At 45.2% G+C, this 25,040-nt stretch overlaps 1 protein-coding gene across 4 annotated transcripts in view; it reads left to right on the top strand.

Moving 5' to 3' along the window:
• LOC123763261 (ribosome biogenesis protein BMS1 homolog) overlaps positions 1-25,040 on the top strand; it is a 113,125-nt gene that overhangs the window by 37,105 nt on the left and 50,980 nt on the right. For all 4 annotated transcript variants that reach the window (XM_069302934.1, XM_069302935.1, XM_069302936.1 and 1 more), the window contains exons 12-15: positions 1,866-2,032; positions 4,815-4,998; positions 11,630-11,790; positions 22,934-23,122. In XM_069302934.1, the coding sequence (XP_069159035.1) occupies positions 1,866-2,032; positions 4,815-4,998; positions 11,630-11,790; positions 22,934-23,122 (701 nt within the window). The remainder of the gene's footprint in view (positions 1-1,865; positions 2,033-4,814; positions 4,999-11,629; positions 11,791-22,933; positions 23,123-25,040) is intronic.

A 25,040-nucleotide genomic window follows, 5' to 3' on the forward strand; every position in this document is an offset into this window, starting at 1 on the left:
GATCAAATACAGTATGAGCATTTCCAAACTTGTTTTTGATATCTAGTCTGTGTTGAGCTAGCCATGGCCACAAAATATGTTGAAGAAGGTAGCATCATATAACGCATAGACTGCTGCAGATGAAAGTACATTTTCACAGGGTGCCAAAACTTCTGATACTGTACAAGAGCAGATTGGTTTTCTTTATGCGGAGAGCAGTCATCAAAGAGAGGGGGATGGGGTCAAACACCAGTTGGATGTTAAATTTGCTCTAAGCTCTGCTCCATTCCTGTCAGCAGAATGATAAATTCCATGGAGACTGGTCTCCATTCCTGTCAATTTGGTGGAATAATTGATTTGGCTTACTTATAACGTCATTGTCTTAATATTTAAATAAAAAAATTGTCTTAATATTTAAATAAAAAAATATAAAAAAATTATATGACTGAATAAATACCTCATCATCTGCATTGATGCTTCTCCAATTGACCAGGCATCATCGTGATGTACATCTTAATTAGCCACATCACCACTCGTAAAGAACTTTAGATCACAATATTGTGCTATTCAACAGTAGCCATAATCGCCTCCATTAAAGGGTTCCGTAGCATTAATTATTCCAGTTGGTGCAGGCATTGAATGGCCCCATTTGGTAATGGTTGATGGTGTAATATCATACCATTGAGTCAGACCTCTATTTGTTATGATAAACGTGCATAAACCTGTTGTATTGTTTTGCCAGTTCAGATTTCTGACAATTATTTGTCAGATGTCCTCAGTGTGAAGTAGCCTTACTTGGTAAACCACTTTTTCCTTCTTTCGTGATGGCTTCCAATATGAGCATCTACGGTCAGAAGGTTTGGGTTGACTTTGCATTATGCAGGTGACCAGCTGCATGTAAATATGGTGTCATGAGTTTTACACTGTTCATGTGAAGATCCTGTGTAGATCCTATTTTACACTGTTCATGTGAAGAAGTGTAGATTGATCGGGGTCAGCCAGCCGAGCGGACAGCACGTTGGACACGCGATCCTGTGGTCCCGGGTTCGATCCCAGGCGCCGACGAGAAACGATGGGCAGAGTTTCTTTCACCCTATGTCCCTGTTACCTAGCAGTAAATAGGTACCTGGGAGTTAGCCAGCTGTCACGGGCTGCTTCCTGGGGGGTGGAGGCCTGGTCGAGGACCAAGCCCCAGGGACACTAAAGCCCCAAAATCAACTCAAGGATCCTTATCACTGTAATGCTCTGTTAAAAATGGCTAGCATAATCCCCAGAATTGTTTACTCAACTATAAATGTGAATTCAGTAGTAGATTGATTAATTGATGAAGATTAAGCCACCCAAGAGGTGGCATGGGCATGAATAGCCCATAAGTGGTTTTTTTTTTTTTTTTTTAGTGAATGTGATCTTTGGTCTTCAGTACAGTAATGGGTATTACATTCTAAGAGATACAGAGAGGGGTAATTACCTAAGTGTAGTTACAGGATGAGAGATCTACGCTCGTGGTGTCCCGTCTTCCCAGCACTCTTTGTCATATAACGCTTTGAAACTACTGACTGTCTTGGCCTCCACCACCTTCTTACTTAATTTGTTCCAACCGTCTACCAAACATCTAGGGTAGGGGGGGGGAGATGTTTGAAGAGAAAGGAGGAGAGGGGGGATGCTTAGGGAGGGAAGGAGAGATGGGAAAATGGGGAGGATATAGAAAGGGATGAGAGAGGGGAAATTGGAAGAGAGGGGAAGTGGAGTAGGGACGAAAGAGAGACCTAGGCACAGCTAGGTACTCTCCCCCTACCATACAGTGTACCATAGTTATTACAATAACCTTAAACATTCTTAATGTTTCATTAATCTCTTACATAATCTCATTATGCTTGCCCAAATAGTGAAAGAAGATGAGAAAGACTCAGATGAAGATGAAGTTGGTGGGCTCTTCAAGCGACCTGCAAAACCAAAATCCAGTACTGGTGGACCAGCTTCACGTGCTGTCTGTGATGATGACGACACTAGCCGCTACATCCCTCCAGTTCTTAGAAACTGGAGCATAGAGGAAGTAATGTATCTTGCCAAGCTCTTGTTACTGTAATGCTCTTCATTCACTCTTTCTCTCATTAATTTTAATCTAGTTTTTTTTTTTTCCACACACACATCCCCAGGAAGCAGCCCATAGCAGCTGTCTAACTCCCAGGTACCTATTTACTGCTAAGTAACAGGGGCATCAGGGTGAAGGAAACTCTGCCCCATTTGTTTTTTCGCCGGCTGCTGGGATCGAACCCAGGTCCTTAGGTCCACGAGTCTAGAGTGCTGTCCACTCAGCCAGCCAGCCCCCATCCACCCAGCCAGCCAGGAGTGGTTGGGTGATGGTGTGGTCATGTTAACTCTTGCTCTGAGGTGGGTGTTTTGGTTATTCTTAGTCCTCAGGAGGTACTCTACAGTCCTCTGGTACATTTTTGGCATTTTGGGTTTGAATCACTTCATTCCTTGCCCAACATTTCACATAACCATCTGATCTCAAATCTGTCTGGTGTTGCATGTAGATTCTGGATGTGGGTCTCTGGACTTATGGGATACCTATTGACATATTCTTGCTCATCCCCAGTTCAGGGACTGTCTAGGTTTTGTGGTGGAATGTCAGGCTTACTGCTTCCAGGTTTTCTCATTTGGCTTCAATCTGGATGACTGTGAGTAGAACTTGTGATGCACGAAAGCCCCAGGCTCGGGCTGCAACTTCGCTCAGTGGAAGAGTAAGTGGCCCTTCCCTGAAGGCTACCACATTAAGCATATCATTGGAGCCATCACAGTTGATTATCAGTGTTGAATATTCCTTGTAAGGCATGTGATTGGAAGCCGTACCCCTAGAGTACAACTAACAAACCCTTTCTTACTTTCTTATAAACAGTGGGAGGGATATCTAGATATATTCGACAAAAGCCTTGGTGTATAATTTTACAATGTGATTTTATTGAACAACACAGGATTATTTTACACTGACTAAATATGGGGCACACTGTTACGTATTAGGATTGTTGAAATACAGAGGTATACGTCTCGGCAAACATAAATATTAGGAGTGAATAGACTATAGGATCAACACCAACTGGGACTTAAGATTGCCACAATACTCTACCCCTTCCTTGGTAATTACAAAGGTGGTATGGTTTTTAGCAAAACAAGGTTCTGACACTTCAAAACTTTACAAATGGGGGAACAAAGTTAATGTGGTAAGACCACCTGTTACAGAAAGCTGAGTGAATGAATCAAAGCTACACAAAGCACCACCTACATACAGGGTTCCCTAAATAACCTTAGTTTTAAAACTGCCTATTCCTAACTAACACAGGGACTGAGCACCACTATAGCACGTATGAGATACAAATGCAGTTGTCGTCATTGTAGGAGACTGCCACACATCACACAAGCGACGCCCGGACTGTTCTCCAACCCTGCCCAAAACCAAGTGAACGAGACGGCTACCACATCTGTGTCTAACCGCCCTGTTCCAATAATGTTTCATACACATTTGTATCTCCCAATAGTTCATTTATATGTCTTATAAAGTTCCAAGCTGATTTTCAACATTTAACGCTGTTGTTTCTATATATTTTCCAGCACTGAATATACTTATTAAACATGTATTTTCTTTGTTGTTTATACTGTTCTGGGGATGATGCTTTCCTGCTATGACAATGCTCTACGCATGTGCAGAACTGACTATTATACTGGCGGGAATTCCAAATGCAAGAGTTCTGACTATTTTTCAACATTTTACACTGCTGTTTCTGTCTCGCCTCGACTCTACAACTCACAGAAAACTGACATTCCCAGAGGCATTGTCACAAGTTCCCCAGCATTCAACATAGGTTTAGGTTTGACAAGGCACACGCTGATGAATTTTTGCAAAAATAACCTCCCTGTCCAGAGGCAACAGTTTTTTCTGTCTTCCTGACTGAATGACTGAGGTTCAAAACTAGGAGACTGAGGAGGAAGGTTCACATTCCCCTGGTGGTGCACAGGTGGAACTAACTAGGGAGCAACTTCACAAATGGCTGATATGTTTTTCTCAGGGCTTCAATTTTTCTTTTTCTATGTATTATTTACCTTGCTGTTTATGTATTTTGGTTTCTTCACATTTCTGATGGCCTTTTCTTGGTTAGTGGGGATAAGGATTTTGCTCTTGGTTCTTGGTAGGCTTGCAATCCTGCAAGAGCATGGTGTAGATTAAATTGTGTGGAGCTTGCCAGGAAGCAAGCTCCAATGAGCCACAGATGACTCACCAGAAAGAAGGCATTGTCGGAAAACCCGACACCATTTTATAATATTACATACAATAGGCAGATAATATTGCTGCTGTGTTGTATACACAAGTTAACCCATAGAAAATGTAGCTTGTAGTGGAATTTTCTGTCAATAGAAAATGGGATATCATTGCCACAGAGTACTATATATTCACCAGCTATTCTGTTGGGAATTATTCTTAAATACAGTAGTCTTTGGACTTATTACATCATAAAACATCTTATTTGAATTAACTTAATTATCAGTATCAAAATAGAGTAAATGTGACCCTTCTATCGCTTATTGACATTGGACAAGGAGAGCCAAGGCGTCAGTAGGAGGAGTGGAGAGGTCAGCCATTGTTTGTTAAGACCGAGTCGTTGGAGTAAATTCAGCTCCTATAAATTCATATAAATTAAATAAATAAATATAAATCTCACAGGTCGGTTCCCACAGGCATTTCATTATCTTTAACATTGGTTTTGTTTGTAATTTAAGTGGGGTTTCTCAGATTCAATGGTAAATGTCATATTGATTAATAAATATTTATATTAATCCAGCTGCAGAACAGTATTCGTAATTGCTTTGTAACTGGACAATGGAGCGATGATAAAGATGCTGAAACACTCCTGAAGATGGACGATGAAGACCTTTATGGAGACTTCGAAGACCTGGAGACAGGAAAGAAGTTTGCTGCATCAGAAAATGATGATGATGAGGAGGATGGTGGTAAAGTTAATGAAGGCAAGTTATATAGACTTTATTTAGCTAAAAGTTTTGTAAATGTAGCTTTATTTAGACACACACATGTTTGTTTTGTTTGCACATGTTTGCTAGACTGAAAGTGTTGTCATGGAATGTTAATGGTTTAAGAAACAGGGTTACAGATGTTCATTGTTATGTGATGGGAAATGATATTGATGTTGTAGCTCTCCAGGAGACAGGGGATAGGAATGAAGGCTTATTGAAATTAAATGGCTATAAAGGGTTTAACCTCTTCGCCACAAATAACATCAGAGGCACGTCGATTTATGTTAAGAACTCCATACCAGCAGAGTTAGTAGAACCGCCATCAAAAACGCAAGGTATAGAGAGTGTCTGTGTTAAATTATCATTAAAGGAAGAGGAATTTATTGTAGTTAATTTGTATGTATCCAGGAACTGCTTCGATGCTAACTATTTACCTGACTGCATTTATACTAATCCTTCACTGGTCATTGGGGACCTTAATGCTCGGCACACAAGCCTTGGGACAGTGGGTAGTATTAATGCTAATGGGGTCAAGTGGTTACAGTTTCTACAAGATCATCCAGATACCTGTCTCTTGGGAAACAATGAACCAACTCACATCAGGGGAGGACGGCTTGACTATGCCTGCATTTTAAACTCTCAGGGGATTATGGGGGAGGCTCGGGTTGTTCGGGAACTACTTAGTGACCACTTTGCCTTGAACGTTGAATTACCACTGGGGAAAAAACAAGTCCACTTTCAAAGGAAAAGGCTAAATATTAATAAAGATATGAAAAATTATTTTATTCAAAATATGGGAGATTGGTATCAACATTACACGCCGCTCTGCGTTGATAGTTTTTACGAGGACATGGTCGAGAACGTAGAGAAATTAGTACAGAGGGAAAATAACGGGGGCAGGGGAAGCAAGACGCACGGACCTAAGAAATTTAAATATTCCAATGATCAGCAAGTCAAGGGGTGGGAGAGAATGCTACGGAGTGCGCATAAAGAATGGTTAAAAAATGGAATGAGGGATGAAGAGAAAAATACAATGTTGGAAGTGGCTAGGGAATGCAGTCAGGTGAGGAAGGAGGCGCGGGACAAATACTGGCAAGAATTTGCTCAGTCCATTGGTAATACTAAGAACCTTAAAGACATATGGAGAGCAGTAAACAAAATCAGGGGTTGTAAGACCAAATTCATTGCTCACTCAGATCCAGGGAAAGTTGCTAATGAGTTAGTAGATAAATGGGCAAGTGCTGCTGGTATGGAGTCCTTACCTGCAGACATGAGTCACCATTGAGTCATGGGAAAATATTAGAAATGGAGTAACTTTATGTGCCTTAAATACAAGATCTATAACATGCACTGAGATAACTCACGATGAGCTACTGGATGCTATAAAAAGTGGCAGCTCTACTGCTCCGGGAAAAGATGGAGTAACGTATGACATACTTAATTATTTAGCCGGTATGAAACCTAGTCCCTTACTTGATTTGTTTAATATGAGTTATAGAGAGGGAAAGTTACCAAGAAAATGGAAAGAGGCTGTCATCATTCCTATCCCTAAGTCAAACGGAGGCTACAGACCTGTCTCCTTAATATCCTGCTTTTGTAAAATGATGGAAAGGATTTTGTTAAATAGGCTCCTCTACCTTGTAGGTGATAACATGTCCAGTAATCTCTTAGGTTTTATCAAAGGCAAAAGTACTGCTGATTGTCTCTTAAAGTGTTTGTCTAATGTGGATGACAATTGTAGAGTTTTTGTTGATCTACAAGGAGCATTTGATAAAGCCAATGGGGAAGTAATCTTATACGAATTAGCCAATCTGGGAATAACAGGGAGATTGCTACACTGGATAAGAGATTATCTACAAGGCAGAAAAGGTCAGGTGTATTACCAGGGATACATGTCTGAGGAACGGAGGTTTCAGTTAGGTACCCCACAAGGGGGAGTATTAAGTCCCACCTTATTCAATGTATTAATGAACAGATTAGCATCAGAGATGTATCCTCCAGGGGTCACGACGATCATATATGCTGATGACATTCTTATACAAGGCACTTCTGGGAACAAAATTCAAACTGCTCTTAACATACTTGGTACAACCTGTCACAAGTTAGGCTTAGTTATAAATGCAGATAAAACCAAATACGAGTATAGGAAACGAAGAAATATAACACTTTAAATGGTGTGGAACTGAGCCGTGTTCAGAAGTACAAGTATCTGGGCATGTATGTTGGATACATATGTGAGAGTAAAAAATGCTGAAATAAATCATATCAGCACCTTATGTAAAGCCCGTCTGCATCCTCTGAAAGCACTGGCTTTTTCTGGTAAAGGTGTTGGGGTACCTATCTTGCGGATGTTATACATAAGTACTGTTCGGTCCCTGATAGACTACGCAGCACCCGTATTGTTTTACACAGGCCAAGGCAGAATTCAAAAAATAGAGCTGATACAGAACGAGGCTATGAGGATTATTCTTGGATGTCAAAGAAATGCAATGATTGAAATAATGAGAATGGAATTAAATTTACAGAGTGTGTGTGATAGAGTCCGTGACATTAACACTAGAGTATCTATTCGTTTCATGCGGAGAAAAGGAGGGGATAAGCTGTTTGAGAGCGTTCAGACCTGCTTGAGTGACGTACACACTTCCAGGAAACTGAGGGAGACACGCTACACGAGGGGATTAGCTCATGACCTCAGGGAATACGACGTACTTGACTGCTGTAAACCCTCTCGACAGTGTAATATATCTGCTCCCTGGAAAGTACAGAAAATAGACGTCGAAATTATACCCCTCAAGGTGAAAAAGATTCATCATGAACCGGGACAATTACGGTGTTTGTATGGAAGCATGATATCTCGGTTACCAAGAGGCAACAGTTTACATGTATATTGCGACGGGTCGGTGGCGGAGGATGGCAGGGCCGGGTGTGGTGTCCTAATAAGGGAATATACGGAGTTTGGGACTGTGGACAGGATAATTGAACTCCGGCTTAGTAATTATATATCATCCACACAAGCTGAACTGCAGGCCATTCTGGCGTGTTTGGAGGAAGTACGTCATGACGACAAAAATGTTTTTGTATTTGTCGATAGCCGAGGAGCACTGGAGTCCTTAAACAGTCGAAACCCAGTCTTCATGTCTATAGTTGAGGACTGTAAGAGAAGAATAACTGAGATACAGCTGAAAGGTTATAGTGTGAAATTCATGTGGATTCCATCTCGTGTTGGAATAGTGCTCAACGAGGTGGCGGATGACTTGGCCAAACGTGCCACATCAAAACCACAAGTTGACATTGAATGTGAATTCACAATGAGACAAATAAGAAGCAAAATCATAAATATTCAGGCACAGGCGGGAGTGGAGAGGAGAGAGATAATGTATGAGAGTAGTCAAACCATGCAACACTACATGTATGTGAGTCAAAACACCCATTTCACTTATGGTAAAAGGAGAAATGCTTGGAGTGACTCTGTGTACATGCGGCTCAGGCTTGGGTACAAATATTACTGGGAATATGGGATAGATGTTCATGATAATGACATGAAGTGTAAACTATGTGGTATGTTAAGGTCTCACACCCTGGCCCATTATGTTCTTGATTGTCCGTTGATTAATGTATATAGAAACACTGAGATAAGGACTGTTCCTGAACAAATAGCCTGGATGTGTCACAACGGAAAGGTTGATGATATTCTTGAGAGATATAAGAATTTTGCACCAAGATTGTAATATTTTGTTGAATTATCTGCAGGTGTCTTGCAAATTGTCTATACAGTATACCTAGGTCATAAAAGTATTTGTGTGTACGTCTGATACCATACTACTTGTGAAGGAGGAAATGTATATGTTTACCTCTCAGAATGTTTGGTAATATGTTTATTTGTGATGTGTGTCTATGTATATATTAACACGTACTGAATTGGGTGAGAATAGCTTGAGCTACCTCATCCCTTTGTGTGTATTTTACCTCAATAAACTTATTTCAATTTCAATTTCAATTTCAATGTTTGTTTTTAATATCATAATGTTGCTGCCCTCAACAAATCTCATACATTTGTTTCATGCATACAGTTTCATACATTTGGAAAGGTTATACAGATCCGACTTAAAGCCCCATATTTTCCTTTATACTGCGATTATTCTTGTCAGATGGTTATTACAATAACACCCTCAAATGAAGGTTGCATTTGAATGCTTTTTGATTATTGTTTCCATGTTAGAGGCCTGGTCAGAGGCCGGGCCACAGGGATGTTGATCCCCGAAATCAGTGCAAAGTATGTTTGCTTTCATATAAACCCTCACAACTCTTATTTATCTTTGATCTCATTTTCATTACTGTCACCAAGTTTTCTGGGGGGAGCCCCTTTGGCTCCCAGGAGTTTATCCAGGCTGATATGATAATGTCAGACTTTGGCATCAGTCATGTGTATGGAGTTCTATGGGCCTACCGGGGACCACGAGCCAGAATCTGGCCCCCTCAGAGAGGCAAGGGGAGCAATGGCCTATAGAAACCCCCGTGTGGTTGGAAGCATTCTATGTCGGCCACTGACCGGGTCAGGCACCCAGAAAGGTAAGTGTCCCAAAACAAACCCCTATATATAATATAATTATAAATTTAATAATTAATGTATAATGAGTTTAGAGAAGTGAACTGTAAAACTTTGGTTTAAAGTGAAGTGATTCCCATACACATCTTTTTTTTTGTGGGGGGGGGTAAATTCTATAATGTTAGTCTACAGATTATATGGAAATAACATATGCATAAATCATTAGAAATAATAAGACATGGGTTAATATGTTAACTACAAATGGAAACGGTTAACGGCTTAGCCTGCCAAAGTTGAACGTAGATGGCGTCTAGCAGCTATAACCAATTTAGTCCTATCCGAGTCGGTTATCTCTGGCGACTTGTGATCGTGCAGCCTGACTTACTATTTCCTTGCAGCAAACTCCATGGTGAAATAGGACTCATGTGTAATTTCCATCTATGAGTGCATATTCCTTCACGTATTCATAAATTTAGTGCTGATAGAATAAAATAATGATACTCGCGAGGTTATTTTGATGGTTGTGTGTCCTGACGATAAGGCATCCTACATAATATATAAATTGAGGCCACAACTATATAAAAAGGGATAACTTAGCCTTGCCGGATGTGGTATCTGGGATAAGATGAAGCCGTCACGTCTACTTGTAGTCCGGTAATGCATGGATGTTCGAAATATGAGACGATAGCCAGACAGGCTCCAGGACACTCCCTCAAATATGGCGTCTAACTCTGCCAAGTCTCCTTGCTAGTGAGTGATGTGTGCTCCACCTAGCACCAATTGTTAGAAATTTGGGAAATTATTTGCTATACTTAATTCTAATTTCCGAATGGATGGAAACATTACTGACGTTAATTTGTCATAATAAAGTGCTTTATATAACAGCAGATTGTTTCTCGCTGGGCAAATCATTTAATCTAAATGATGTTAGATGGACAAGAAATATTCATTGTGGAAATTCAGTTCATCGCTGTATTTACTGGAACAGCTGATCGCAGCAGTATAAAATTATTTCCAATAAACAGCTATGTAATTTGTTAAATAAATATAAATCTATTACCAATCGATATTCCATAATAAATAATACAAGGTTAGATTGAATGTAATTTGATTTATGAAAATATTATTACTGAACTAAGGATTAGTATTTGGGGGTTGGAAATTTCCAACAGGACACACTTTGCGTTGCCCGGGTTCCCTTCGTCCCTGTCTGGGGTTTAGGTCTCCCGGGTGGGTCGTCCATGAGGTAATTTGGTGTTGCCAGTTGTCTTGCTTTTGGGTTTTGGGCGTGTGGTTTCCGCCTCCTGGATTTGTCCCTCTTTTATCCTTGTCTTTGGGTAGTTAGCTCTGGGGAGCCGAAGGGGCTTTACCCCAGAAAACCAGCATTGAATGTAATGAAACACCATTTTCTGGGTGAGGCCTGGAGGCTCCCTGGCATCCCTCCCTCCTTTCGGTTGGCAGTTCTTTTCACGTGCTTTTGACATCTAGCTTAAGAACTGGCAGGCTCGGGTAGCTGGCGGGGGGGGGGGGGGGCTTCCCCTTTTCCCTCTTGGGGGGGGGGGGCAGATTGTTCAGACGGCGGCGCAACGCGACACCATCGCGTTGGTAATGAGATGATGTCATGCTCATTTTTCTTCATGGAGAGTTCTATCCTCTCGTTCAGCGGTTGGTAGCATTTCTTCACCAGAATGGGGTGTGGGGGGTTTTGGGGCACCTATCTTTCTGGGTGCCCGACCCGGTCGATGGCTGACATAGAGTACTTCTAAACCATATATTTATAGTGTGTGTATAGGCCATTGGTCCTTGCGCCTCTCTGAGGAGGGCCAGGTTCTGGCTCGTGGTCCCGGGTAGGCATAGAACTCCATGTACATTGACTGATGCCCAAAGCTTATACATCCGTATCAGCCGGATAGCTCTGGGGAGTCTCCGGGTCTCGCCCAGAAAATGTAGTTTCATTACAATCAACACTGGTTTTTTAAATAATTCTAAATTGTGTGTGTGTTAATGTGTGTATAATACAGAAACTAATAAATACAAATTTTTATACTTGTTATTTCTCACCAACATATGATCTTGCAGATGCAGATAATCTCCCAGAAGCCAAGAAAGAAATGTCAGCAAGAGAAAAGCTTTTAGAAAAGAAGAGACGCCTGAAAGAGATGTTTGATGCAGAGTACGATGACAAGGGTAATGGAGACCACTTCGACTCGCTGAAAGCAGAAATGAATCAACAGGCCCAGGTTATTATCAGTTTGATTTTAAGGAGTTTAATAAACTGTTCTATATCCTCCATGCTGCTTGCTGTGCCAACACAAAAAATATTTTGATGTAATAGATATTTAAATAAAGTACAGTAAATATGCATAATGTGGTATGTTGAGTATATGCAAGACAAAGATGAATGATAAGGGAATTAAGTAATTTAGAGTGTAGGAGTGAAATCGAATTAGTGGAACAGTAGAAGGAAAGTGAGTGTGCCTGTTAATGAATGAATAAAGTAGAGTCGCATTTTCTGACGAAATTTAAGTAGTAACTTGAAAAATTCGTAAGTAGGGGCAGTCGTAAGTCGAGGTGCCACTGTATTTCATAATTGCAATCGACCGGGGAAGGACCCAGAAAGGTAGGGAAATCAAACCACCACTGACTGGTTAATCTGTGCAATCTACATCCCGAAAGATCAAAACAATTCCCCCTAGAAAGAAACCAAACAAGCAACCCTTCGTGCGACTAGCACTTTCACTCGGTAGCGCTACCCCTTCCCCCCACCGTAGGAGGTTGTGCTTCCCAAGCACAACCAATGCACACTCTTGTTCTCCAGAAGGCAGTCACCACATTCTTTGTTGCCTGATTCATGTGTCAGCAAGCTGTGTTGGCCCATTCTTTGAAGTTGGCATTGGCTCTTGCTCTCTTGTCTACCTCTCATTTTTCTCCTCACCTTATTTCTGAGTAGGTTACATGTGTTTCTTTCTTTGGCAGAGCATGCTTGTTATCCTATTTTGGACCTCCAGTGTTCTCTGGGGCATTGCCTGCTGTGGGTTGAGGTATGCCTTTTGTGGAGCCAAATTCTGGGTTTCAAGTGCTTTTCTTAGCTAGTACGCTCTGTCTGGTTGGTGCCATGCTTACTCTTTACAGAAGGCATCGGTTTCTCATGGTTCACACAGGCCCTTTTTTCTTGGGTCTTTTTGGGTTCAAGCCCAAAGCGGTTCAGGCGTGAGCAGTTATGTGGGAGCCTGAACTTTGCCTGCATTGTTTTCCTCTGGGCAAAGTGTGGCTTTGGCAGCTGTTCTGGTATCTCCAATTCAGTCCCTTTTGCTGCCGCCGCAATCATTGGGTGCCAGGCCCGTTGACCCTTTGGTGACTGCTAGGTCGCTGCCTTCATCTTCAGACTTTTTGGGGTTCAGTTCCCTGCTACTTTCCTCCATCCATGCTCGACATCTTCACTGATGCCTTGGGGCTTTGTGAGCAGTGCTTACCAAGCCAGCCAGGCTCGTTGGTCTCTTCCCTATCATCAGGCTCACAGTACAGTTCAGGAGTTTGTGGTCATGTGGCATGTGGTGTGGAGGGCTCAGATTCCTCGGGCTGCGACTTTATTCAGGCTGTTCCTTCATTGTTTATTTGCCTCATTTGGGAGGGGGGGGGTTCATTTTGGTCCCTCTGCCCTTTTGAGCTGGATGCTTTAAGTAGCTCTTCTGCTGAGTTCTCAGGGTTTGATTCTGCACTATTCATGTCTAGGGTGTGTCCAACATTCTTGGAGTAGTCTGTACCAGTTCCTTCCGATCTCCATGGAGTGGACCGTTGATATCGTCTCCATCCTTTGGTTTTGCTAGAATTATGGATGTGAGATTATCCCTTTTCTGTGGGGAGCCCCTACGGCTCCCTGGAGCTTATCGGGCTAATGTATGTTATGTTAGACCGGGACATTAGCTAAGGAGTTCAGACCTACCAGGGACCAGCTCCAGAACCTGGCCCCTTCAGAGAGGTTTCAGGGAGCAATGGCCCTGGAAAACCCCATATGGTTGGGGGTTTTCCTTATCTGCCATCGACCGAGGTTAGGCACCCAAAAAGGTAGGCGTAACAAAACAAACCCCACATGGTAAGAAACTACAACAAAAACCGAACAGAGAGGTAGAAAACTCCCTACAATCCCAAGGAAACTAGCAAACAAGCAAACATCACACTTTACTGCCGCGCCAATCGTCCGCGCAGCCCTCCCCGCCCCGGGAGGGGGAGGGGGGAACCCCGGACCTACCGCGCCTCGCTGCCAAGCTTCAGTTCGTTCGCTAATGTCAACCGGGATTGATGCTTCTCTGGCCTCAGTTTCCTAGGCGGTGTTTGCCTTGTGTGGCGTTCACTGCCGTGTGTTGTGTTGTGCGGTGGCCAGGAGTACTTCATCAGTGCTGGGGCTGCATGTGCTTAGTGGCTGACTTCCCTAAGCGCCCGGTGAGTACTGCCCTTGCGTAACAGGGTTATCTTCCCTGGGGCGTTCGGGAACCATTCCCGTAGAGGTTCTTGGTGCTCGGCATTTGCCTCGCCCTTGGGGGCAGCTGGGGCTTGGGGCCATTGTTTGGCCCTGGGTAGGGATTGGTATTGTGCTGGTTAGGGCGTCAAGGTGTTGCGCAGCCTGCCACCTAAGCGGCGGCCGGTTTCTGTTGCCTCTGGAGACGGTGTACTTTTGCGGGGTTTTTCTTTTGTTTTTAATTTTTCATGCCTGGTGGGGGTCTGCCTAAGGTGGTTATAGTTCCACTGGTAGTGTTTGGCGGCCCTCTGCTAGGCCCCCGTGATTGTACACGTCTCGGGTTTTCAGTGCTATAATCTACCCTCTTGTTATGTTTGGGTTTCTTAACCGGTTAGCAACACCTTGCCCGGGCTTCCCGTAGTTGTTACCCTACGGGCCCTGGAAACCCCTGTCTGGGCTCGGGGGACCATTGAATGTGTCTTCCGGGTTCCAACCCGTCTTGTACGGGATCGTTGGTTGCTGTTCCCTTGTCTCCTGGTGACAGTCGCCATTTTTACCTCCGTCATGCTGCCTGTTGGGTCACTGACACCTTGACCCGGAGTCTTGCGAGAGATTCTCTGCTTGTTCTCCAGTACTCTCCTGATGTTCTTACTGTTCAGAGTACAGGCGGCATCCGTGTTGCAAGCTAGGTTAGGTTGCTGCAACATGCTAGGTTGGTTTCCCACTCGAATGCCCCGTGGCGCCCCGTTTGGTTAGGTGCTGCTCGCCCCTTTTCCCCCATGTTCCCGGCTCCAGACCGTCTGCGGGTTTCGGGGTCGGGGCGGGGTTTAGTTGCGGCAGAGACTTGGGCGGTTTTCGGGGGCTGCCCCGTTCGGGTTGGGGATGGAGGTTTGAGCCTGTGCCTCCTGCCAAGGCTTCTGGGTCTTACCAGCGGCCCTTTCATGTTGCCTTTCCCATGGACTCTTGCTTTTCTTTAAGGGCGGAGGGCTTGGAGGACGGCTCTGCCCCGGGGCCTCTGTTGTTGGTTCCCGGGGCTGTGGGGGTTGCCTGCTATCAGTTCTGGGGCGGTTTTGCCCCTGCTGTTGGGCGACGTTTTTCGCCCATCCAGTCTGCTAGCTTTCCACATTTGCTGGCGTGTTTTTGTGTATTTAGCGTCAGTCACAGCCCCTGCTGGCGGCCATTTTCGTTTGCCGGTTTCCCGGCGGGCCACCAGGGCGGCGTTGCAGTTTGTTTACATGCGTCTGGGTGTGCGAGCGAGCGTCTCGGGTGAGTTTTCAATTTTTTTCAGGGTTTTGTTCTCCTGTTGTCGTTTCTTTGTTTTTCTGGTGTTTTCTTCTGGTGTTTTCTTGCCATTGCCTGTTCCTCTGGGAACGTTTGGGTATTGATTTTGGGTCTGAGCCTATGGGTTTAGGCTCAGTGCCCCTGGCTGGTATGCTTGCTCCCACACCTTGTCCCTCGGTTTTCGATCTGTTGGGACCGTTTTCCCAGGGGGTTCTGCTGGGGGCTGTGCTTTGCCTTTCAGTGGTGTTCTCCGCCGGCAAATGTGGTGGTTTGGGCTCCCCCTGGTTCGATTCTGGGTTCCTTTGGGTTCCTTGGTTTCGTTCTGGAGGTTTCTTCCTCTTGGGCCCCCTTTTGTGGGTTCAGGGGACTTTGTTTCCTCGTGTGACCCGGTTCTGCCTTTTGGGGTTCCGGGGTCTCCCTGGCTTGCAGACTGATCTTTTTGGGTCTTGGCACATGTTGTGGTTGTGCTGGGACTTTGCGGTTTTGCTGTCGAGGTGAGCCTTTTGATGCAGTTTTGTGCCTTCTTTGCCTGGCCGGCGTAGTGCTCTGCCCACTAGTCGGCGACTTGTACTTTTACAATATATGTCCTCACCTAGTTGTGCTTGCGGGGGTTGAGCTCTGGCTCTTTGGTCCCGCCTCTCAACCGTCTATCAACAGGTGTATAGGTTCCTGTGCCTCTTGGGCTCTATCATGTCTACATGTAACATTGTATGGGGTCAGCCTCGTTCCTTGTGTGTGGAGTCACCACATTACTTCCTAGTGCTTTCCCGTTACCATTCTGACAATAAAAAAAGAAAAAAAAAATCTATCTGTGGCTCTTTTGGGTACTCAGTTTCCACCTGTGTCCCCTAGTGCGTGTGCCCCTTGTGTTACATAGCCTGTCCTTATCAACCCTGTCGATTCCCTTGGGTATCTTGAATGTGGTGATCAGGTCTCCCCTCACTTCATCTTCCAGCGAAGTGTGGTTTAATTCCCGTAGTTTCTCCTCATGACTTAGGTAGTGTACTTTTTCTTTCGGAAGGGGTTCTGTTCCCTTCTCTGTTGACTGGGCGCTGGAGGAGCAGCTTGCTCTGTTGCCTCTCGCTTGGTCCCGCTGTTGGTGGGCACTTTGGGTTGTCTTCCGGCCTCTGCTGGTGTCGGAGGACGGCTTCTCCCCCTTGTGGGGGTTCAGAGCTGGCGGGGTGGGCTTCTTCCCCTGCGCTTCGTCATTTCCTCTTCGTGGGTGCGTGGGGCGTGGTCGATCCGCCCCATCCTTCTGGGCTTCCCGTCTGCTCTTTGCAGTCATGAGCTTTTCCCGTCTGCAGTTCTTCTGGACTTCTTCAGTCTGCGCCTGGATCCTCTGCCCTCCTCGGAGGACTGTTGTCTCCTGTTCGGATTCTGTTGGGGCCGGGTGCATGGATGGTGGCCCTGGACTTCCAGGTCACTTCTTGGCATGTTCCTCTCCAGTTTTTCTGGGGCTAGCACGGTTGGTGGTGGGGCTTCAGGTTTGCTGTTTTTATTGTCTTCCCTATTTTGTAATGAGCACTTCGTATACTCTTTGCATCTTTACCGGATCTTAGTGCCCTGTCTGAGTCTGAGATTCGGTGTCTGGCCTACCTCGACGACTGGCTGGTGTGGGCTTCCAGTCAGTCCGCTTGTCTGCTCGCCAGGGGATGGTTTTTTTCCAGATCGCCGGGTTTGGTTTCCTGGTGATCTGGAGGTTTTTCCATCTGTTTCCGTCTCGGGTTCGGACCTGGGCCTTGTTTAAGGCTCTTGGGCCCCTCATTGTCTTCCCTCCAGAAGTGTTACTGCGGCTGTGGTCCCGCCTTTGGCTGTTCAGGAGGGGGTCCCGGGTTGCTCAGCGGTTGCTTGGGCGGTTGTGCGGGAGTCTGCTCTTCGGCGTGCTTGTCTGCCCGCGGAGTCGGGTTTAGCTACGGCGTCTGTTGGTTCCTGCGGAGACTCCCCTTCCGCCTCTTGCATTCATTGGGTTCCTCCGGGGATCTTGTGTTGGTGCTGCGTCACCAGCTTCCTCTTTGGGGTTTTCGGGGTTCCGTGCCTTGGCACCTCCCCGAGCCTTCGCTCGATGTGTTCACGGACAGGTCGTTTCTCGGCTGGGGCTTTGTGACCAGTGCTCACCAGGTCGGCCGAGGTTGATGGAGTCTGTCTGTCCGTCGGGCTCACAGCACGGTTCGGGTGTTCATAGCTGTGGTTTGCGCTTCGGAGGGTTTGGGTCACTTGGTACTCTACCATTCAGCTCTGTTTGGACTGTTCTCTGGTGGTTCTTGTCGGAACCACAGGGGTTTGGCTAACCGTGTGGTTCGTGTCCGGGGTGTGTCCTGCGTCCTGGCGGACAGCTGTCTCGGTTCATTCCTCTTCGTGGGTTGGCCAGTCGTCGCCGATTCGTTTTGTTGGCTCTGTCGGGCATATGGACTCCTGGCCATGGACGTCTTCGGGGCAGCGTGGTCTAGGCGTCGCCCATTTTGTGGCGCCCTTCCCACCTGCGAGGACTTCACGGTGGATGCTTTCGGCTGGACTGGTCAAGGTGGGGGGTACCTGTTCCTCTTCTCCCGGTCCAGCTGTTGCTTCGGATTCTGGCTCGGTTGCAGCCCATTCCCACGAGAACAGTCCTTATGGTTCCATGGTGGCCTTCTTTTCCCGGCCTTCTTTTCAGACGCTGCTTGATAGGTGTCCGTACCCGGGGCGTTTTTCCTGAGGCTTCGCCTCTTTCAGCGGGCCGAATCGGTCCTGTCCGTGACTGGTTCGGCCTTCTCCTTGGCTCTTTGCGTCTGGTATTTTGACGCGGGTATCACCATCTTTATGGTGTTCAGGTGGCTTTGTTGACAGTGTCCTACCTGCGAGCTTCGTCTTGGAGACAGTATGACGTTTCTTACGTTTTCTCGTGTTTTGTTTTCCCTCCGGCCTGCTCATGCGTCGCCTGAGCCATCCTGGTCCTTGTTCAGGGTGCCTTCTTATCTTCCCCTCAGTTTGTGGTAGCCCCTTCGGTTCAGTTTCCTGCTCTTTGGTACTTGTGGTAGCTTTATAGGTGTGCAGCCTTTCTCTGTCCTGGCGCCGGTCGTGACGGCTGCTTTCCGGAGGGGTTCTTGGGGTATTGGTACTAGATTGGTTTGGCCGGGGTGTGCGTCCTGTGTTGTCCGGTTGTGCTTTTTGCTGTTGCCGGCGTACCGTGTCTGGGGATGCGCTGTGGTTGATCCGGTTCCTTCGTTCCCTGTTTTCAGGGCTCGGGTCTCCCAGGTCGTCCGCAGTATTTTCCTTCTTCCAGCCTGCGGTCTGTCTTTGCGCCCGTGCTGTTCAGACGTTTGCAGCTTTTGCTGCCGTGTTGGTGACGTCTCGGGCTCATTTCGGGCGCAGGGATTTGTGGGTCGCACAGGTTTTTGGCCGCCCATCCATATGTGCGTCTGTTCTTGGGTGTTCTTGTTGCCTTGGGTCGCACGTTTGCGGCCGGTTGTCTTGGCTTTGCGTTGCAGAGTTTGTGGCGGCCGCCTCCCGGGTTAGCCCTTTCTTTTCCTTCTCTTTGGGTATGAAGCTCCAGGGAGCCGTAGGGGCTCCCCACAGAAAACCAGCATTGAATGTAACGAAACGCCATTTTCTGGGTGAGCCCCGGAGGCTCCCTGGAAACCCTCCCTCCCACCGGTTGGCGGTTTTTTCGCGTTGGTTGAGGCTTAGCTTCCGAGCTGGAGCTTGGCAGCCGGCGCGGTAGGTCCGGGGCGGGGAGGGCTGCGCGGACGATCGGCGCGGCAGTAAAGTGTGATGTTTGCTTGTTTGCTAGTTTCCTTGGGATTGTAGGGAGTTTTCTACCTCTCTGTTCGGTTTTTGTTGTAGTTTCTTACCATGTGGGGTTTGTTTTGTTATGCCTACCTTTCTGGGTGCCTAACCCCGGTCGATGGCAGATAAGGAAAACCCCCAACCATATGGGGTTTTCCAGGGCCATTGCTCCCTGAAACCTCTCTGAAGGGGCCAGGTTCTGGTGCTGGTCCCTGGTAGGTCTGAACTCCTTAGCTAATGTCCCGGTCTAACATAACATACATTAGCCCGATAAGCTCCAGGGAGCCTCCGGGGCTCACCCAGAAAATGGCGTTTCATTACATTCAACGCTGGTTTTTTGTGGTGAATAGGTTATGAGAAACCTCAGTCAGAAAGGACTGAACTAGCATCAAACTAATGCTGAGGGCAGATTATACTTTAATGACTGACCAGGGATGCATAGAGCAGCTGCAGGAGTCCAAGTAATTGGCACTCCTTATCCATTAGGTCGTGGAGTTTCTAGGGGCCTCAGAAGGAGGTCATCAGAGTAGCTCGAACACAATTCACATCGAATAGAATTTATATTTGATGTGTATGGCCATGAAAGTAGTTGGAATTTAAGTAATACACGCAACATAAAAAGGCTCACAATAGTATTGAGAATATTGGCAAAGTTATCATTAGATGCAAGGGTCTGAAGGTGTGAACGTAAAGGCACTTGTACTTAACAGTTAGTTTATTCATAAAACTTAATACTAACAGTACATGACAAGAACAACAACACTCAACTTATTACATTACTTCAGTCAATTCTAAAGTCAACACACTCAACAATGGCTACGGGTAATTAACAATCCCTGAGTAATCATACCAGAATCTCACAGCTTGACAGCTCACTCAATTCACGAAGAATTTACGTTAAGGCTCGGCGTCACTAAGACCGCTTAACTAACATTGATCAGTCAATACGATTACTGATCACCGCGTATCAGATCAATTAAAATTAACACCGATATCACAAGGATAATTGAACATAACGTTACACTGACACTGCAAGAATAAATGATCACAAAGTCACTCTGACGTCTCAAGTTAATGAACACAAAGTTACACTTAGCACTGAGTCTACTTTTCTCCGCAAGTTAATGAACACAGTTACACATAACGCACCAATACGGGTCACTGAGACCAACAACAATATATCAAAGATAATTGTACACACCAACACGGGTCACTGAGACCAACAACAAAATGGTAATGATAAATGTACACACTAACACGGGTCACTGAGACCAACAACTAATAGTAAAACACCACACAACACTGACACACTCACATGTCACTCAATTACAAAAATAACCAAAGTAAATAACTCTTACTTGGACTTACAGCATGTCCCCTGGAAGTAAAGACAGAACGGCATGGACATGGGTTATTCTCACAGTTATGGTAAACAATAAACCACACTTAACACAGTAAAATACACACATCACAAAGACAACTAAATGTGTGAAACTGAATGTGTAAGATGACAATCACACACTAAGATCTTGCTACAGTATTCACACACAAAAGCTGTAGTAGGTCTTCACCTATCGTGAAGTGAAGGAATATCTGGAAGGAGAGACAGGGGATGGAAGAGACGGCTAGAATGGGAGCAGGAGGAGAGGGGAAGGATGATCAAGAAAGGAATGCAGAGAAAAAAGATGGGGGTGAGAGAAGAGCGAGAGTGTGGGCGTTGAGGATAGTCCCATAGGGGAACTAGTGGGAACGAACACCGGACGGCTGAATCAAATCGGCACAAGGAATACACAAAGAAGATACAGAGAAATAATGTTTGAGTACTCACGTTAATTTATACCGGTATGACACACTCACAATCATTCATCACCCTCTCACTGCTGCAGCTGTTGATTGAAGACCATGCACTGGAGATGACGGAGTGAGGTGGGACACTGCTCTCTGAGGAGCGAGGTAAGGCAGGACTGGACCGCGAGGCCCGGTTGAGTCCACACATTCACACGGATCTTCACTCAAACACTTAGAATCGTTTCCTGATTCTTATCTCTCACTGTGACAGAGCAATAGAAAGACGGATTGCTCTAGGTATAAGCCGATTTCACAGGATGACTCTGAACAGTTGCACCTGTTGGCAGCACATGTGACGGCTTACGACTTCAGTATCTCCTTGAATTAACTTCTAACGGAGCCTCCAATTGCTGGATTCTGTAGCAACGATCACAGAGCGGCGTAGAATCAACTTGGGCAGGCTGGAGTTAAAGGCGGGAAGAATCAAGGCTTTGGCCAGAGCCCTGATCTCCCTGTCTCGACAGCTTAGCCCCTCGACACAGAATGACGCCTTAAGGCGCGAGAATCTCAGACCAGCAAGGGTTTTGGCGCGAGAATTCAAGTGGCGGCTCCCTTTGATGCCAGGCCCTCGGCCAATCAGGCTCGAGCCTCGGCGGAGGCCTCGTGCCGCTTCCAATAAACGCTAAGCCGGCAGAAGACGCTGATGACAGCACGTCACCGGCATATTGGAGCAGTGATACTTGAGGGTTGGTTCCCTCATCCTCTCTCTCTCTGTTGCCAGGCCAAAGTTACAGAATTCAGAGAAAACCTGTAACTATTCACACAGAATACTTACGACAACGAGAGTTATATCTTTGGAATGCTGAAGGCATCCCCTTTCGAAAGACGTGATTCCACTTGTTTATCTCCATTTTTGGTGGCCAGCTCTGCCTTGGATTTAGGCACTGCTTGCTCAGTGTCCTAACCTAGGTGTTTTTTCATGGTTCCGCCTCTTATTAGAGAGCCCAGTGAGGTATTTCGTTGGTTTGACCTCATCATCTCTTTGTGTCTGGTCTTTTTGATGGGTCTTTATCTCCAACTTTGCTGCAAGCAGGTGTCTTCTTTGACTGTGTTCCACTTATGTTCCTCTTGGCAACAGTACTGTATGAGCCTTTCTTTCCTTTTCTAGTTTTGCAATGTCCCTTTCAGTCTGTAATTCTCTCTCCAAGGCTTTGATTTTGGTATCTTGTCTGGTTGTCAGGTCGGAGAGCTTCATGCTCTCCTCTGGAGACATGGTTTCTGTTCTTTTGGTCCTGATGGGTACTTTATTCATTGGTAACCAGCTGCTTCTTTTCTGGCAAAAAATGAGTGTTAGCTTCCCAAGGGCTCCTTTGGTTATTGATGTTGGGTTGGTTTGTCCATGGGTGTGCGTGCTGTGTCCTGTGGCAGCTCTCTGCTGCTACCTTCATGCCACTGATTTTGCTTCAGTGGATGCTTTGTGGGTTGATCTTGTTTCCTTTGTTTCCCATTCCAAGGCTTGTGTTTCTTAGATCATCGAGTTAGTAAATCTAGCCAGCCTTCAGTCCACCCTCATGTCCATGATGTTTGGAAGTATGATGCTCTCACAGCTGTTTGCTAATGTCCTTGGCCAATATTCGGGCATGAGGGTTTTGGAGGTCTAATAGGGTTCTGGCAGCCCAATATTTGGTGAATGTTCCTGGACTTTGGTGTCCTTGTGTGGCCTTGGGTCTGGTTTCTTTTGTCTCTTTACTTTTTGGATACTTTCACTGGTTAGGTGGGGAAATATCACTGCTTCCTGAGCCTCTGTGTGGAGGCCAGGTTCTGGCACTGGTCACTGGGAGTCATAAGAATGTCACAGCTGATGCAACCTGGCAAATGAGAATCATCTCAGTGTATAGCTTCAGGGAGCTACACCGGGGCTCACCCAGAAATTGGCTTTTCATTACATTCAATACTGGATTTTTGTAAGATGTTTGTAACAAAACTTGTTGAATGAGATAATAGCAATTGTGATATAATCTGATCTTTTGATAAAAATCTATGCAATGCTTTCTTGTCTCGTTGTGTTTGCAGTTAGGTATTTTTCTTTTCCTCAGTTGAACCGTCAAGAGTTTGATGGACTGGACGATGAGTTGAGAGTACAATATGAAGGTTATCGTCCGGGAATGTATGTTCGTATGGAGTTCTCTAAATTTCCATGTGAATTCATCACCAACTTCGATGCCAGTTACCCACTCATTGTTGGGGGCTTACTTGAAAATGAGAACAACATGGGATTTGTCAGAGTAAGTTCATATTGTAATTAAGTTAATCATATACTGTAATTAGATATCCCCAGTAGGAATACCTTATGGTTTTATAATGTATTGTATATGTAATTTGTTTTTTCCTTCTGACAAGTTTCTGTATAGTATCTCAAGAATATTTGAAACTTGAAATGCAAAAGTATGAACTAAAGAAATGGCTGTTATTAAAATTTAGCAATAAAGCTTTTCTGAGGGAAGCCCTGTCGGCTTCCTGAAGCCATCCAGACTGATATGTGCTATAATAGTTTGGGGACATTAATTACAGGAATTCTGCCTACCAGAGACCACGAGCCAGAACCTGGTCACCTCAGAGAGGCACAGGGAGCAGCCTACATTTAGAGTACAGTATGTCATTTTTGCCATCGACCAGGGAAAGCACCCAGAAATGTAGGCGAAGCAATACAAGCCCTCTACTGGTGAAAATTGCTGCCTATGTCTGAACAGAGCCAAAGAACTCCCCCCACCCCCCCCCACCCACCCCACTCCCACACCCCCCAAAAAAAAGCAAATCGACCTCCAACTAGCGCACTTGCTCAGGCGAGCCAACCTCTCACCCCACCAGTTTGTAGAATGATGAAAAAGCTGGCGATCGGAGGGAGGGAGAGTGTCAGGGGGGGCTTCCAGGGCTCGCCCAGAAATTGGCATTTCATTACATTCACAAGTCAAGCCTGGCCTCGGGCCAGACTTGTTGAGTAGAAGAACTCCCAGAACCCCATCAAGCAGGTACTTTCAACAGTGGTTTTCTGAGGGAGCCCCGTCGACTCCCTGAAGCTAACTACCAACGGATAAGGAGAGGGACTTACCAGGAGGCGGCAGCACCGCAGGTCAAAGAAGACCAATGTAATTGCATCCCAGTCGTAAAACTCCAAAATACAAACATAGCATAACCCATCTTTAACTTACCTCAACCTAACCTGACCTTATACACATTAACATCATGCTACTTAATGTACTCTTAACTTACCTTACCATAATCTACCCTAACCTATCTGAATTGCGACTAACTCCCAAACATACTTCGACTCACAAACTCAGTCTCTTGACTAAATCACACACTTTTCATAAAACAGTAACACTTTGATACCACCATTAACACAACTTATCTCTGCCATCCTGAGACCATATTTCCACTCATATGTTTATTACTCTTGTTACCTTCACACAAATAGAAGATATCAATAACTTTGAATCTCTGCCAAATTATGAACATTGATGTGTCACCTCTACATCTTTCAACATCACCACTCATGCAGTGATTGGGAGGAAAAACTTCATGCAAACTGCACGTATCAGGAAGAAGAGGAGACAACTGGATGTGACAGGTGTCCCAAAGCAACACAAGGCCTCAATGGGCCCAGAACATTGACAAGATATCGGGCAGCCAGGACCCTGTTTGATGCCCAAAACCACTGTGCCAGCTGGTAGCCAATCCAAGTTTTACATATACCCCACAAACACACTGGTGTAGTAAATGGAGTTCTCCGCAAAATATTCCCTTCAAATAAATTAGGAAATCACTATAACATGTTACATCTGCGAAAAAGTCATTGGACTAGGATGGGGGATTGAACCTAGTAAATCCAAGCAGATCATAAGTTATATAATATTTAGAATAGTATCATCTATGGGTTAAGATGCGTGTCTGGGGTTACCCAGGGTTTTGGTTCGATTCCTGTCCTCTTCCAATGATTTTCTCATAGCTACCTGTATATCATGTTATTGTTATTTCCTTGTGTAACTACACTCTCCTATAGGCCTTATTACATCCTCATAACATTTATTTAACCTTATATTGAGCTATGCAATTACAAATGCATTTTATATTTTTCATTTATGCCTTAAAATTGTAATAAAAATTGCTTATAAAAGTAGTTCTAATGCATTTTCTAATACTGTA

Source organism: Procambarus clarkii, chromosome 49 (genome assembly GCF_040958095.1).
Source record: "Procambarus clarkii isolate CNS0578487 chromosome 49, FALCON_Pclarkii_2.0, whole genome shotgun sequence".
Taxonomy (NCBI): Eukaryota; Metazoa; Arthropoda; class Malacostraca; order Decapoda; family Cambaridae; genus Procambarus; species Procambarus clarkii.